The sequence below is a fragment of the Colobus angolensis genome, unplaced genomic scaffold, assembly GCF_000951035.1.
Source record: "Colobus angolensis palliatus isolate OR3802 unplaced genomic scaffold, Cang.pa_1.0 Scaffold106, whole genome shotgun sequence".
Lineage (NCBI taxonomy): Eukaryota > Metazoa > Chordata > Mammalia > Primates > Cercopithecidae > Colobus > Colobus angolensis.
This window is the reverse complement of record NW_012111586.1, coordinates 3,099,547-3,114,549: the sequence shown is the minus strand read 5'-3', so window position 1 is coordinate 3,114,549 and position 15,003 is coordinate 3,099,547. Positions and strand designations below refer to the sequence as shown.

Below are 15,003 nucleotides of genomic sequence, written 5' to 3'. Positions count from 1 at the left end.
GGGTTTCACCATGTTGGCCAGGCTGGTCTCGAACTCCTGACCTCAAGTGATTCACCCACCTCAGCCTCCCAAAGTGCTGGGATTACAGGAAAGAGCCACTGCGCCCAACCTGAAGTCATTAAACTCTTAAATGGCTGAACCAGGTTGTCCCCAGTGTGTTTTATTCCAAAGCCTATAGTCATACCGCCATTCCTCCTCTTTGACTTTATCAGCAGTTACAAAGCAAAACATAAGGCCTACTTTTTGTTCTATTTTTACTTAACATGTTTGTCCTTTATAAGATGTAGTAATCTTTCATACACTACTGCCTTCATCCAGCAACCTTCACTTCATATGATGTTATATTCCTTAACTCTTTGTGCTTTGTATAGAATCCCTGCCTATTGAATAAGAAGTGGTGGCCCCACTCCTTTTTGCTCCAGGGAGCTGTAGTGAGAAGTCGACAGTGGGACTGGCATTCTTTTTTGGCAGTAATGTGGCTTTCTGTCTACTGTATAGCTCTGGAAATTCAGGTGTTCAAGAAAATTATTTTTGGTACTTAAAGATCCTGAGGGCAGAGGGTATTTGGTAGAGACAGATGAAAAGGTGGAGAGAATAGTATTCACATGGGGTCTGGGGAAGGGAGGAGCCTCAAATGTGTTTAGTGGAGACAGCTTGATAACCCAGAAGGGGCGGTAGCATTCTGAAGCATTCAATGAATTAATAGCAGCCATTTCAACCACCTGTTGAACTACCTGTTGTGATCAGCTGACTGTTTAGTAAAACATTAAAATAGACCCTGCCCCTTCTCTTGGCATCTATAGGAGACACTTTGAGACTCCGAACAATTCTGGAAGCAATACAGAAGCACATTCATTCTTCCTCCCTCATCTTCAAACTGGCCCAAGATGCATTCAAGATTGCTACTCCCACTGACAGTAGTACTGACAGCACCCTGCTCAACGTTGCCCTGGAACTTGGGTTACAGGTATGGAAGAAGAGTGGGCCATCCTCAGTTTAGACTTCTGGCCTAGTGACAATTGGGAGAAGGTCAGATCTCTGGGAGACTGGGCATAGGCCAAGTCTGGCTCTTTCTTTGTGCCCAGAACACAAGTTCTAGACAAGGGAAAAGGCAGGGATTTCATAAATTGGGCTCCACTTTTAAGTTAAGGCCAGAAGTAAGATACAGCTTTAGGCTCCATGGGGTCCCTATCTTCTGTCTGCCTCCCCATTTCTGCAAGTCAAGTAAGGTATGATAATAAGGACTTTGCTGCAGATCATCTGAGAAGCCTCCTATCTGATTGGTGGGAGAGCTAGGAAAGAAATTTAACTGTATTTTATATTTATCAGGGGAGAGACCACTGTTTAAAGCACCAGAAAATATTTGTTGCATAAATGAATGGCAAGGGGAGGGAGAGGTCACAACAGTTAGGCATAGCCCACTGGAAAGGCCTCTTTTGTGCCCAGGTGATGCGGATGACCTTATCAACCCTTAACTGGAGACGCAGGGAGATGGTACGATGGTTGGTGACCTGTGCTACAGAAGTGGGTGAGTCTCCCACCTCCCTCTACCCCCAGCGGAAAGGAGCTTCTAGGCCCTACTCTTGGGACAGGACAGTGAATCCTTAGAGCTCTCATATTCCTAGTCCTGATGGCCTAAGAAAGGATGGGGCTGCTGGCAGGAGAAGGTGGCCTCTGTTCAGCCAGCCCAAGCTCTGTCCTCATTGCTTGAACCATATCCTGATGTCAGCAGCACTTGATCCTCTCATCAGAGACATGTCTAAGAGAATGAATTTTCAACTGCCAATACTCAAGTGCACCCCTGGGAGGAAGTGGGCCTGGTGGTTTTGTCCCCGTCCCTGTCCATGCTTGTGGGAGACCCTAGACACCTTGGAGGATCATGACCCTTTCTAAAGCCCAAAGCCCCAGCACAAGACTCTACCCTGAGAGGCCCCACTTCAGCTAGAACCCCTGGCAGATCTGCAACCCATGCCTCAGGGCAAGCAAACCCCAGGCTGTACTGTCCCATCCTTGTGAAGGGTCAAGAACACCTGCAGAAACCTTCAACCCTCTGACCTGGGGAAAGAAGGGATAGAAAGAGACCCCAAACAGGGTCTGGCCATCTGGGATGCTCCCCTTGTCCTGGTTTGCCTCATATCATCTCAAGGTTGCTGAGGAGGGAGAACTCATCGCTGCAGGCCAAGTTCATACCCCAAATGGTAATCTGGGTAGACCTGAATCAGGACCCAGATGGCCACGGCTGAGCTCAGGCTCTCCCTGACAGGTGTGCGGGCCCTGGTGAGCATCTTGCAAAGCTGGTACACACTCTTCACCCCTACGGAGGCTACTAGTATTGTAGCTGCCACAGCTGTGTCCCACACCACTATCCTGCGCCTCAGTCTTGACTATCCACAGCGGGAGGAACTAGCTAGCTGTGCTCGCACGCTGGCCCTACAGTGTGCTATGAAGGATCCACAGAGCTGTGCCCTGTCAGCCCTTACCCTCTGTGAGAAAGACCACATTGCCTTTGAGGCAGCCTACCAGATTGCCATTGATGCTGCTGCTGGTGGCATGACCCATTCGCAGCTGTTCACCATCGCCCGCTACATGGAGCTCCGCGGCTACCCGCTCCGTGCCTTCAAGCTGGCCTCACTGGCCATGAGCCATCTTAACCTGGCCTACAACCAGGATACTCACCCCGCCATCAATGATGTGCTCTGGGCTTGTGCTCTCAGCCACTCTCTGGGCAAGAATGAGCTGGCAGCTCTCATCCCCCTGGTGGTGAAGAGTGTGCACTGTGCCACAGTGCTTTCAGACATCTTACGACGCTGCACAGTGACTGCACCTGGGCTGGCCGGCATCCCAGGCCGCCGCAGCTCTGGAAAGCTCATGTCCACTGACAAAGCTCCATTGCGCCAGTTGTTGGATGCCACCATCAATGCCTATATCAACACTACACACTCACGCCTAACACACATCAGCCCTCGCCACTATGGAGAGTTCATTGAGTTTCTAAGCAAGGCTCAGCAGACCTTCCTGCTGCCCCAGGATGGCCACCTGCAATTTGCCCAGTTCATCGACAACCTCAAACAGATCTACAAAGGCAAGAAAAAGCTGATGCTGCTGGTGCGAGAGCGGTTTGGCTGAGAGAGCAGATAGCTCACCGCCAGGGCAGCCTGGGTTCCCAGGTAGTATCAGGTCAGGCCAAGGACACTGAAACATTTGTCCACCCTGAGAGGACTCTGAGCACCTGTGGCTGAGGCCAAAGGACCACAGGGCTAAGGATCGGGAAAGTCTTAACTCTAGTTGATATGCCTACCTTGGCATGTTCATGGAGGAGCTGGGCCCTGCGGATCGACCAGAAACCCCACAACATGCCACCTCATGCCCCCGTATCCTGCGTGTCCTGAGCATTGGCCCTGTCTCCCTTGGCAAACACAGAACACTGTTCCGTCTCAGGGATTGCTTAACCAGAGAAACAAACACATCTATGGGACTGTAAATACTATAGTATATGTGTTGCTAATTATTGTAAACTTACAACTATTTATAATTGTGGTTTTGATTTGATGGGCACTTGAAGTAGCTGTGGGTAGGAGGATATACTTATTTTCTGAGGAGACTCACAACCATTTCTCAGGTTCCCCTTGCAGAGTGTATGCTGGTAGCAGTGGAAGAGTGGGGGTGCCAGGGAGAAAAATGGCCAGTTAGAATCAATCCCAAGTCTAGTCTATGCAGAATCCCTCACCTACAGACAGGGCATTTATAGCCCAGTGGTGAGTGAGGGACATAGGCCAGGACTGGACTTAGACTTTTGCCTCACAAAACTATGAGGACATCAAAGCTCCTGCCTCACACAGCTTCTTCAGGAGCCTGCTGAACGCCTGAGAAACAAGTGCAGGGAGAAGATGAAGGTCTGGGAAGCTGCTGAGTTCATAATATTCATCTACTGTCGTCACCTTTGTGTTAGAGAGTGTGTGGTTTCATCTATAATCATGTGTGTGTGTGTATCTGTATGGCTAAGTACATGTGTCTATGTGCATAGATGTATCTGTGCATGCCTGTCTGTATGTGCACATATATATTTATGTGTACGTGTCAGTTCTATGGCTGTGTACCTGTGTGAATATGTGCACACTGGACTGGGTTTCTACCTGAGGATATACACATTTTGCGTACATGTGAGGATGCACATCTATGTGCAAATACACTGTGCATATTTAGTGTGTATGTGTATCTGGGCACACATGAGTGCATGTGTATAAACATGTTTGTGTGTATGCTTGTTATCCATGCACCCGTGTCTTTATATGTGTAACAGAGCATATTTCTACATGTAGGGATGTCTGTGTATTCATGTTTGAGGATCTGCATGTGTCCTTCCTTTTTGCCAAATTTCTCTTTCCTGTTCCTCTTAAATCTCTCTCGCCAGCTAAACGTTTGTTCCCCATCTCTGTGCCTCCTCTATTCATTCTCTCACCAAACAAGCTTCTAAACACCAGTCTCCCTCTGCTATCAGATTGGCTGCTTTAGCTCCACAGTTCTCTTCTCACCCCATACTTGCTTTCTTCCCCTGCCTTTCTACCTCAAGCTTCCTCTGCCTGCTTTTGTCACAGTCTCATTGCTCGCTGACTTGGAGGCTAGGGCTGGTCTGCTCTTAGCCTCTCCCTTCCTAATTTCTAGCCCTAGTGAGCAGCCCTGTCTTAGCCCTGGCTGACCTCCACAGTGTATCATGTTCCTGCTACCTTCCTGACCTCTATGCTGGGCCTGGAATTGTTACAGGAGGTAGCAAAGGCATTCAGAAGAGTCAGTTGGATACCAGTGTCTTGGTGTTTACTGTTTCATGTCTTAGTTCCTGAGTTAGGGGTGGGGTGTGATAGGGAAGGGGTGGTATAGCTAGAATGTGAACTAAGAACTTCTCCATCTGCTTTTTCTTTGACAAACTGTCACCTTTTTTACTCCAAACTGACCAAGAAGTTGTATTTGCCATTTGTGGCTACTCAAGTCTTACTGTCCAGCCAAGGGCCCCTACGTCTCAGCCCAATGGGTTGGTTAAAAAAAAAAGAGAAGCCACTCTCATTCTGTATCACAGTTGCCCTTTTTTAGCAAGTGTGTGAACTCACAGTGCTTTTCTATGAATAAATCATGGATCACATAAACGATCATTTTTCTAAAAGCAGAAATTGTGTTCCTTCATTAAATGAAACCTATCTCTCCCTTCTGCATTGCCCTGGCTGGGCCAGGGAGCTGGTTCAGCCTACAGCACAGTGGGCTCCTAGTGGTCCAAGGAGATGCAGAATGACAGATAAAGAATTTCTTGCCATACCAGACCCTTCTCCAGAGCTTGCAGACACCTCAGAGCCTTGTCCTGGGAAGCAGGTGCCACCAGGAAGGGTGGAAACACCAAGATCTTGAGAAAATTAAAGGAGATGCTCAGAAAATAATATAAAGCAACCTTGAGTGCCAGAGGGTCTTTTGGTTTCAGAGGACTTCTTGCCTTGATGATGGACTTGTTTAAAGCTCCAATCCTAAGCAACCTAGCTCTGAGCTTTGATGTCCTCCCTATATTTTGGTGTCAAAGCTGAGGGTCCCTCAGCTTCTCCTTGCTCACCTAGACTCCATCTTCTTCCCCATGCCTCTCTGAAGTCTTCTAACCCCTTCTGTGCCCCTTTTTGATGTATACTTCCCTTCCTCACCAGACACAAAGCCCTATCAATTTGGCCTTTGTATGCTGTGAGGACCCCACCCATTTTTCTGCAAATGTCACAACCTGAACTGCTAGGAAAGCTCTACCCTACCCCATGTAGTTCTGGGACTTAAGTATCTGAGAGTAAGATGGGAGTGAGAATCCTTAAGTGCTGTGGTACATATTCAGTGATACCTAACCCCCATGACTTGTGAAGAGGATATAGAGAGGGTTCCCAGGGAAGGAGCAGAGGCTAAGAAGAACTGAGGATATGGGCACACATCTTTCACAAACAAAACTACACAACAGTTCAACTCTGAAACTTTTATTGTCCTGGAAACGATCAATCATCTGTTAGTGGTACTTGAGGGTAAAGGTGTACACTCAGTTCTGTCGAAGCAGACGTGAGTGTTTATGCACAGCATCCACAAAGGCACCCACATGTTCTGGGTCCATGTCAGGATAAAGCCCATGGCCCAGGTTGGCAATGTAGCGCTGTGGCCCAAAGTCATCCAGCATCTGCTTCACCAGCTGCCCAATCTCCTCCTGGGGGACCAACAGGGCACTGGCTACAGGAGGACCAGCAAGCTTCTGTCCTCCCTATGTATACTAGTGACAAACGCATATGTAGGTATGCTTCTACTCAGTGTTAACTCACTCAGTCATTCAATAAAATTTATCAGATCCCTAGTCTGGACCCAGGCATGAAGCATAAATACAAATGAACAACAGCAACAAAAAGTCTGGTCTTCCTAGGGCTTATGTTGTACATACAGAGTAGAAGACAAGGACAGACAGACATTTTAGAAAAAGTGCACACAGAATAATACAACCACAGCCACAGGAGTGCACGGTAACAGATACACAGAGGGGCCCTGTCTGTTACCTCAGATGCATACAGGGCACAGGGGTCCAGGTTCCCCTGCAATGTCACCGTCTTCCCCATACACTCCCTGGAAGCAAAGCCAGCGCCACGTTCTGGTAACTGCATACATGGCAGCTCCACACCCCCACCTCAACCTCAAGGCCTCACCCTTCCATAGCTTACCGGGCTTTCTTTGGGGCCACTGTCCAGTCAAGCCCAACCACCTCATAGCCAGCTTGGGACAGCTCCTCCAGGGCAAAATGCCCATCCTTAGCAAAGATGATCTGGAAAAAAAGCAGATCTTAGGCTACAGAGGGCCTTGCTACTACCACTAATCTTTCTTGACTGTACTTCTGCTGCCCTCCAGTGGTCACTCCAGTCCATGCAGGACTTAGCCTGAAAGCTCCACAGGCCCACCTTCACTCAACCCATCCCAATCCTCACCATGGGCACCGGTGCCAGGCCTGCCTCCCGCAACCTGGCCTTCACTCGCTTGGCCACATCACGGATGTAGGGCAGTGCAAACTTGTTGAAGAGCTGTGGGCCAAGATGCCCTGCATGGGACTCAAACAGCTGCAATGCCTAGTTAGGGTATGGTGAAGAGAAATATGTAACAAAGAGGAAGCTCCCCCTACATACAAAATCCACCTCAATTTTCCCCAAATGACTTCAATTCCTGATACTGCCTGACCCTATAAATCCAGTAATAAAAAAAAAAAAAAAAAAAAACTTTACTTTCTCCAGATCCCAGCACTAGCTTTGGTCTCTGAATACTCAGAGCATTAAGCCCCACTGCCAGTGTCAGGATGGGCTTGGCTGCTCAGCTAGATCACTGGAGGCCAAGGTTGTTTCATCCCTGGCATTAAGACCCCTGCCCTCTCAGGTTTAGGACACTTGCTTCTCGTCCTTACAGACCAAATCTCAGCCTATTTCTCTCTCTCTCAGGACTCACCTGGGCACCAGCCGCCACTTGTCCTACCAGATATGGGACCAGAGCATCAGTGAGGATGCGAAGCAGCTGGTGACTAGCCTGAGGTCTCTGATAGAGCCAGCGCTTGGCCTGAGCCATGGTGCTTGAGCCACCACCCTCAACCATGTATGTCATCAGGGTCCACTACAGAAGAATAGAAAGATGGTGTCACACGTACAGAAGCCAGACTGACCCTTCCTCTGTCGACCCCAGACCTGCCAGAGTAATTTTCCCACGCTGCCAGTCCCTGCCCTGTCCCACATTACTGGGGCACCAGCAAAGCCAATCAGCGGCACACGTCCAGCCAGTCGTTGTCGGGTAAGGGTGATGGCTTGGAACACATAGCCTAGCTCAGAGGCTACCACTGCTGGATCCCGTAGGCGTTCTAGGTCCTGCTCTTCTCTTAGTGGCTCTGGGAAGCTGGGTCCTTTGCCAGGTACCATGGTCACCTCCATGCCCAGTGCCTGGAGGGGGAGAAAACATCTAGGTTCCCAAAATGGAATCCAGGAGGAAAGGTTCTGTTCAGCTCATTCCAGAAGGAAGGAAAAGGAGAATAAAACTGCCAAACTCCATCTCTTTCAACCTTAGTTTTTCCCTCGATCCAGATAGGATAAGTGCTTATTGTAAACCTTGACTGGACTGATAGAAGGATTTTCAAGGGGTCCTTGGATTATATTCCAGGATCAGACTTGAGTAGGTACCTGGGGTACAACAAGGATGTCGGAGAAAATGATGGCAGCATCCAGAGGGAAGCGACGCAGTGGCTGTAGGAAACAGGAGACAGGTTGCTAGGTGGCAGACTGAAGGCATAAATCTTTCCCTCTTTTGTGCACCCCTCACCTGCAGAGTCAGTTCACAGCAGGCCTCAGGAGAGCGACACGTGCTGAAAAAGTCCTGGGCAGCCCGGGTTTCCCTAAACTCTGCATACAGAGGGAAGACGGGGCTCAGCCTTGAGGCCCTCCAGAGCCCTCCCCTGCCCCTTGAAAACTTTTCGCCTTCCGGAGTTTTATCTAGATTTCCAGGCCCTGACTCTTACCTGGTAAGTAACGGCCTGCCTGGCGCATGCACCAAACGGGAGTGTAGTCTGTTTCCTCTCCCCAGGCTGCTCGCAGGAATGTGTCATTCTTCAGCTCCGGAAAACCCTGAGGTCTGGCGATCAGGTGGGGGCAGGGGTAGGTGTCAGTATGCTAGGCTGGAGGTTGGGTAAAGTGCGGGTTCATAAGGCTGATTCAGTCCAGGACCGCTATCTACCTCCTCCAGGCCAGCTCCCAAACCCTGGCTTTCCGCCCGTTCCGCCTCCCCTCTGCCTATCAGGTGGTGCACAAACTCTAGAAGGGCCCGCCCTGGGGCCTCTTCCCTCCACTTAGTCCCTACTCTCCCAAGCTCGAAGCAACTAGAGGGACTAGGGAGAAGGAATGAAGGCCCAGTAAGGATAGTTTGGGGGTCTTCGGACTAGTGAATCTCAGAAATGGGAATGTCACTGGGCTGGTTCAGAGGCTGAGAGATCCCCAGGCTGGGGGATAAAGAGGGATGAGAGTTGATGGTCCCAGAATAGAGATCCTGGTTGGAAATCCTGAGGCATCCCTTGAATTAAGGCCCCTGGGATGAACGTCTCAAAAATCCATGGTGTTAGGATTCAGGATCCCAGCTAACGCAGTCCAGATTGGGAGATCTCCAAGGCGGGGAAAGGGGAGTACAGGGATAGAGTCCTGAGTTGGAAGACTCAAATTAGAAGCTCAACTAGCCACACCGCGTGCTCTGGAGAACTCACCCCAACCCGTTCGCTTCCATGGTCAGCTGTCTGTAACTGGGAGTTCAATCCGCAATTTAACCTGAATGTGAGCCTGCCCTCCCAGTCCAGGCTCCGCCCCTTTCTGTAGGGAACCAAGGGCGTCGCCATGTTGAAGATCACATGATCAGACTCCCGCGACAGCTCCAGGGCTGCCCTGGCTGCTGCCCGTAGGACCCCTACCTTTTTTTCACCGTAAAGTCCGCTGTAGCGACGCAACACCAAACGCTCAAAAGAGAACTCCGCTGTAACTATATCTTACGGTGACATGAGGAATTTGTTCTCATCTGACGGTCTGGGTATCCGGAGGCTTGGCTCAAGTCCCACTCATGATTCTAATAGTCTTATTCAGCCAGGCATACTGAGGATGATGGAACCAGGCTGTACAGGAAACCGAAATCGTCATATACTTATATTACCTACTAAGAGCCTGGACCTATAGTAGGTGCAGAGGTTAGCTCTGCTCAAGACAGCCCCGGTCTTTAAGGAGCTATAAGACTGGGAAAACAAAAATCAGTAATCACATTAAAGTGTCCTTGGGATTAGGAGTAACAAACAGAACCCGAATGACTCAAGACTCCTGTCAGTGGCAGGGGAAGGGGCCATTGTCTCAAACATTTTAGTCACACCACCTATAGGATAGGGAGTCCAGCAGATTCGTTGGGAGTAGGAGGAAAAAGAGCAGGCCGAAGAACCAGAAAAATGACTGTTGGCGATGATCCAGGCTAGATAGAATGGTTACTTGAATGAGGGTAGTAGCAGTAGAGATAAAATGGTAGTAGCAAGGAAATGGAGAGAAGGAGATTGATCAGGTAGAAATCACCAATCTTGGGTTTGGTCGGCTGGGTTAGGGTGGCACAGAGGTAGGTAATATGGTTGAGTGTAGGAGTACACAGTGCAATACGGTGAGTGCTGGGGGCGCTTAGTCCAGAACATACGGCGAAGGCTGGCCAAAGGCGGGGCAGGGCGTGGTGGGAAGCTCCTTCCGCGGTCGCGCCAGCTGTTCCCCGGGTAGGGTCGCCCGTAGGCGCTCACCTCCGCCACTTAGCCATGGCGGGTCCTGGCCCGGGCGCGGTGCTGGAGTCCCCGCGGCAGCTGCTGGGCCGCGTGCGCTTCTTGGCGGAGGCAGCGCGGAGCCTCCGCGCTGGGCGGCCGCTGCCGGCAGCGCTGGCTTTCGTGCCGCGAGAGGTGCTCTACAAGCTTTACAAGGACCCGGCGGGGCCGTCGCGCGTACTCCTGCCCGTGTGGGAGGCAGAGGGCCTGGGGTTGCGTGTGGGCGCCGCAGGCCCATCCCCTGGTACCGGCTCCGGGCCCCTCCGCGCCGCCCGCGACAGCATCGAGCTCCGGCGCGGCGCCTGCGTGCGCACCACGGGCGAGGAGCTGTGCAACGGCCACGGGCTCTGGGTGAAGCTAACAAAGGTGAGCTCTCCCCTGCCCAGGACCAGGTGAAAGACCCCCGGGGCCAGAGAAACCTCTGGCTGTTTCCCTTTCCTCCCCTGTATGGAGTTGGCATTGCATTCGGCGCCCTTTGCCCTGGGCTGGGTAGGACAGGCGGCTGGGCAGTTCCCTGACGGCTGTCCCCGTCCGGCGCGTCCCGGCAGGAGCAGCTGGCAGAGCACCTGGGCGACTGCGGGCTGCAGGAAGGCTGGCTGCTGGTGTGCCGCCCGGCGGAGGGCGGAGCCCGCCTGGTACCCATCGACACTCCCAACCACCTCCAGCGGCAGCAGCAGCTCTTTGGCGTGGATTATCGGCCGGTGCTCAGGTCCTGCACTTGAAGGAGCGGGGCTTGCTGTCCGAAGGCCAGGCCAGGAGGGCTTGGGAACACTTCAGCCACATCCTGGGGTGGGTGGGATACTGGAGCGGAGGCAAGGTTAAGAACAGGAAGGGGCGGGACATGAAGGGGGCTTGGGTGGGGCGTCTGGAGACGGGGAGATAGAGCCCAGGAGAAGGCTACACGGCATGGAGGTAGTGTCCTGCTGCCCACTGATGTCTCCCTTTCCCACTCCCTATTCTGTGCCCACAGGTGGGAACAGGTGGTGGACCTGACATACTCACATCGCCTGGGATCGAGACCTCAGCCGGCAGAGGCATATGCAGAAGCTGTACAAAGGCTACTGTGAGTGAGCTGGAATGGGGTGGGGAGGAAGGAGCTCTGCGTCTGGGCCCAGTCTAATTAGGGGCTTGGGGTTGCTTAGCTATGTACCCCCGACGTGGACCTACGAGTGCGACGAGGACCTGATCCACTTCTTGTATGACCACCTGGGCAAGGAGGATGAGAACCTGGGTAGCGTGAAGCAGTATGTGGAGAGCATAGACGTTTCCTCCTACACGGTGGGTGCTGGGGCTCCTCACACCCCTCAAGGCTAGATCCAGAAAGAACCCCCACCAGGCCAGGACCAAAACAGGGTCCCCACGGGCCACACTCAGTTCGGCTCCCCATCTTGGAAGTCTGTAGGAACCCCTACATAACCCAGCGGCCCCCTATCCCATACCAGTTGCCCATTAGCCCAGCTTCACTCTGCTTTCTCTCTGGTGCTTCCGGTCCAGAGCACAAGCCCAGCTCAGGGAGGGAGGGTAAGTGCTGACTCCACCTCTCTGCCCCTCCCCAGGAGGAGTTCAACGTATCTTGCCTGACAGACAGCAATGCCGATACCTACTGGGAGAGCGATGGGTCCCAGTGCCAGCACTGGGTACGGCTTACCATGAAGAAGGGCACCATTGTCAAGTAAGTAGGCTCTGGGCAGGAGCTTACTTACTTGGATGGCTGAGCCACGTCCCTGTGGGTTCACAAAGACTCACGTTCACACTCCGACCTTTCAGGAAGCTGCTACTCACAGTGGATACCACAGATGACAACTTTATGCCAAAGCGGGTGGTGGTCTATGGGGGTGAAGGGGACAACCTGAAGAAGCTAAGTGACGTGAGCATTGACGAGTGAGCACACTGGCCTGGGGAGGGAAGTAGGGCGTGTTCCAAGCCTAGCCCAGCTTAGAAGCCTAAGTTTGAGTGAGACTCCAGCAGTCTCTGAAGGCCTGAGGCAGGAGGTATCTGAAGTGCCTCACACTCATCTCCTCAGGACCCTGATTGGGGATGTCTGTGTCCTGGAGGACATGACCGTCCACCTCCCGATCATCGAGATCCGCATCGTGGAGTGCCGAGGTGAGGCTTAAGGCTATAAGGAGGGAAAGAGAGCCTGATGTGGAGATGGGGGCAAACAGACAGTGAGTGTGGAGAGAAGAGGATAGGCTTGGAGTTGGGGTGAAGGTGACGCTGAACTAACTCCAGGATTTGGAGCTTTGGGGCCTGAACCATCTGGGACGTGCCAGGTATAGGCTTGCTGTAAAGCCATACAGGTGGTTGTGTTCACCTGGAAAAGGAACTGAGTTGGGACCCTCAGGCATGCCAGCATTATAGTGGAAGACAGAGGAATCAGCAGGAATAGATAAATCAGAGTCAGGTGATAGAAGGTGATCCCGAAGGTCCCAAGTTTCTAGGGTTAAGGGTGACAAAAGGCTGAACGTTCAAGGAGCCATTCCCAGGTCTGAGGGCCGAGGAGCCAGCAAGTGCCGTAAATGACCTCACTCTGACCCTTTTCCCCAGATGATGGGATTGATGTTCGTCTCCGAGGGGTCAAGATCAAGTCCTCTAGACAGCGGGAACTAGGGTTGAATGCAGACCTGTTCCAGCCGACTAGTCTGGTGCGATATCCACGCCTGGAAGGCACCGACCCTGAAGTACTATACCGCAGAGCTGTCCTCCTGCAGAGGTGGCTGTGGTCCTGGACCTATGGGCCCTTCCCTTCCCCCAACATTGAGCCTTGTGTGTCTGCATGGAGGAGGTTCCCAAGGTTTCATAGCATAAGCTGTTCAAGGGTCAGAGAAGCCCCCAGGTCCTGCCTTCTCCTGTCCCTGTATGTTGGGGAGTTGAGGGTCTTAAATGTATGCCAAACTCTTTAGCTGCAGTCAATCTTTACCTACCCATGCCAGATTCATCAAGATCCTCGATAGTGTCTTGCACCACCTGGTACCTGCCTGGGACCACACACTGGGCACCTTCAGTGAGATTAAGGTGAGCCGTCCCACCCAGTGCTGGTCTCGGCAGTGCGTTCCCCCTTCCTGCTCATGTAGTTGTTCATGCCTTAGCAGAGTCCCTGAAACCTTCTCTAGGGCAAGACCTTTGCTGGGTCTGGGAACACAGGAAGAAAGCCAGAACAGATGATCCAAATTTAGTGTTTGGGAGGCTGTTGCCCAGATGAGTGTGTGGAATACCCAAGGGCTGTTGACAGCACAGGCAGGGCAGGTTGTGTGAAAGGTACATACCGGGAGTTAACAGCAGCTCAAGATGACTTGAGAAAAGTGTGCAGGTAGGTGTGAGTATGACAGAGGGATGAGGGTGGGAGGATGTAGGCAGGAGGCAGGTCCTGGTTGCAGAGGGCCCTGTGGGCCAGGCTGTGAAGCAAGGACTTTGTCCCAGGATAGTGGAGCTATTGGAAAAGTAAGCAAGGTAATGACAGTATTAGAATTTTTTTGTTTTAGAAAGCTCTCCCTGGTGGCTGAACTAAGGAAGGGACTGGAGACAAGGACAGGAATGGACTAGACTTGGACTAAAATGGTGGAATTGGATACAGGCAGAGAGGAAAGTTCCAGGGCCTGGACAGAGGCTGACTGCCCACTCATTCCTGCTCTGGCCACTTCTCCTCACTAGCAAGTGAAGCAGTTCCTACTGCTGTCCCGCCAGCGGCCTGGCCTGGTGGCTCAGTGCCTGCGTGACTCGGAGAGCAGCAAGCCCAGCTTCATGCCACGCCTGTACATCAACCGCCGCCTTGCCATGGAACACCGTGCCTGCCCCTCTCGAGACCCTGCCTGCAAGAATGCAGTCTTCACCCAGGTCTGCACCACCTAGGGTCAGACTGAGTGAGATAGGATCAGTCAAGGACCAAGGGGACTAGGCCAAGAGGGACCTGAACAAGTTCTTGGGGCGAGTATGGGGCCAGGTCTTGCTTTCCTGTGACTCCTTTCCTCCTTGCCCCCAGGTATATGAAGGCCTCAAGCCCTCTGACAAATACGAAAAGCCTCTGGACTACAGGTATGGCATGAGAGTGACGGACTTACTCGGGACACCTATGTGCACACACAGCTCCTCGAGGCGCTCCTCGCCATGACTGCTTTTCCCAGGTGCTCTCTGGGCTGATGAATTGTGCTGCACCTGGCCCCGCACGATAACAAATCTGCCCACGTTTTTTGCAGGTGGCCCATGCGCTATGACCAGTGGTGGGAGTGTAAATTCATTGCAGAAGGCATCATTGACCAAGGTGAGGCCCTGAGGGAGGATCTCCAGGATCCTTCCTGCTGTCATATTAAAGTGGTAGAGGCTTTTCAGAAGCTAATGATGATGGGGGACTTATTCATTACCCCATTATGGGAGCTGGGCTCTTGAGTGCCCAGCTGAGGACATCTGTCATTTCAGGCGGTGGTTTCCGGGACAGCCTGGCAGATATGTCAGAAGAGCTGTGCCCTAGCTCAGCGGATACCCCCGTGCCTCTGCCCTTCTTTGTACGCACAGCCAACCAGGTAATCTCCGTTTCCATCTCTGCAAACCTCCCAGGTGCCAGATTGAGCTAGAAAGGGGGCAGAGGAGGGGGCCGGGTGTGGTGGCTCACACCTGTAATCCTAGCACTTTGGGAGGCCAAGGCAGGCAGATCACGAGGTCAGGAG

General features: G+C 52.2%; 3 protein-coding genes across 5 annotated transcripts in view; 2 read left to right on the top strand and 1 right to left on the bottom strand.

The window, feature by feature from the left end:
* ZSWIM5 (zinc finger, SWIM-type containing 5) overlaps nt 1-5,158 on the top strand; it is a 206,431-nt gene extending 201,273 nt beyond the window's left edge. Inside the window, exons 12-14 of the mRNA XM_011946336.1 lie at nt 804-967; nt 1,447-1,528; nt 2,264-5,158. Of these exons, the coding sequence (XP_011801726.1) occupies nt 804-967; nt 1,447-1,528; nt 2,264-3,126 (1,109 nt within the window). The 3' untranslated portion in view covers nt 3,127-5,158. The remainder of the gene's footprint in view (nt 1-803; nt 968-1,446; nt 1,529-2,263) is intronic.
* Nucleotides 5,159-5,974: 816 nt separating this feature from the next.
* Nucleotides 5,975-9,425, bottom strand: UROD (uroporphyrinogen decarboxylase). Of its 3 annotated transcripts, XM_011946265.1 has the most exons (10): nt 9,272-9,425; nt 8,537-8,649; nt 8,341-8,420; nt 8,202-8,264; nt 7,767-7,964; nt 7,483-7,644; nt 6,975-7,112; nt 6,714-6,814; nt 6,552-6,618; nt 5,975-6,211 (listed from the first exon to the last, which is right to left on the bottom strand). In XM_011946265.1, exons 1-10 carry the CDS (start codon nt 9,289-9,291, stop codon nt 6,050-6,052), a joined length of 1,104 nt encoding a protein of 367 aa, XP_011801655.1. In that variant the 5' UTR covers nt 9,292-9,425; the 3' UTR covers nt 5,975-6,049. The 3 variants fall into 3 exon arrangements, with proteins under 3 accessions (XP_011801655.1, XP_011801644.1, XP_011801664.1); XM_011946254.1 differs by having other exon boundaries at nt 5,981-6,618; nt 9,272-9,424; XM_011946274.1 differs by lacking the exon at nt 8,202-8,264 and having other exon boundaries at nt 5,981-6,618; nt 9,272-9,304.
* Nucleotides 9,426-9,929: 504 nt separating this feature from the next.
* The window catches only part of HECTD3 (HECT domain containing E3 ubiquitin protein ligase 3), a 9,637-nt gene continuing 4,563 nt past the window's right edge, over nt 9,930-15,003 (top strand). The window contains 13 exon segments of the mRNA XM_011946288.1: nt 9,930-10,708; nt 10,891-11,051; nt 11,313-11,405; nt 11,485-11,620; nt 11,899-12,014; nt 12,110-12,223; nt 12,366-12,448; nt 12,890-13,055; nt 13,276-13,357; nt 13,994-14,176; nt 14,322-14,374; nt 14,536-14,600; nt 14,756-14,995. Of these exon segments, the coding sequence (XP_011801678.1) occupies nt 10,340-10,708; nt 10,891-11,051; nt 11,313-11,405; nt 11,485-11,620; nt 11,899-12,014; nt 12,110-12,223; nt 12,366-12,448; nt 12,890-13,055; nt 13,276-13,357; nt 13,994-14,176; nt 14,322-14,374; nt 14,536-14,600; nt 14,756-14,995 (1,861 nt within the window). The 5' untranslated portion in view covers nt 9,930-10,339.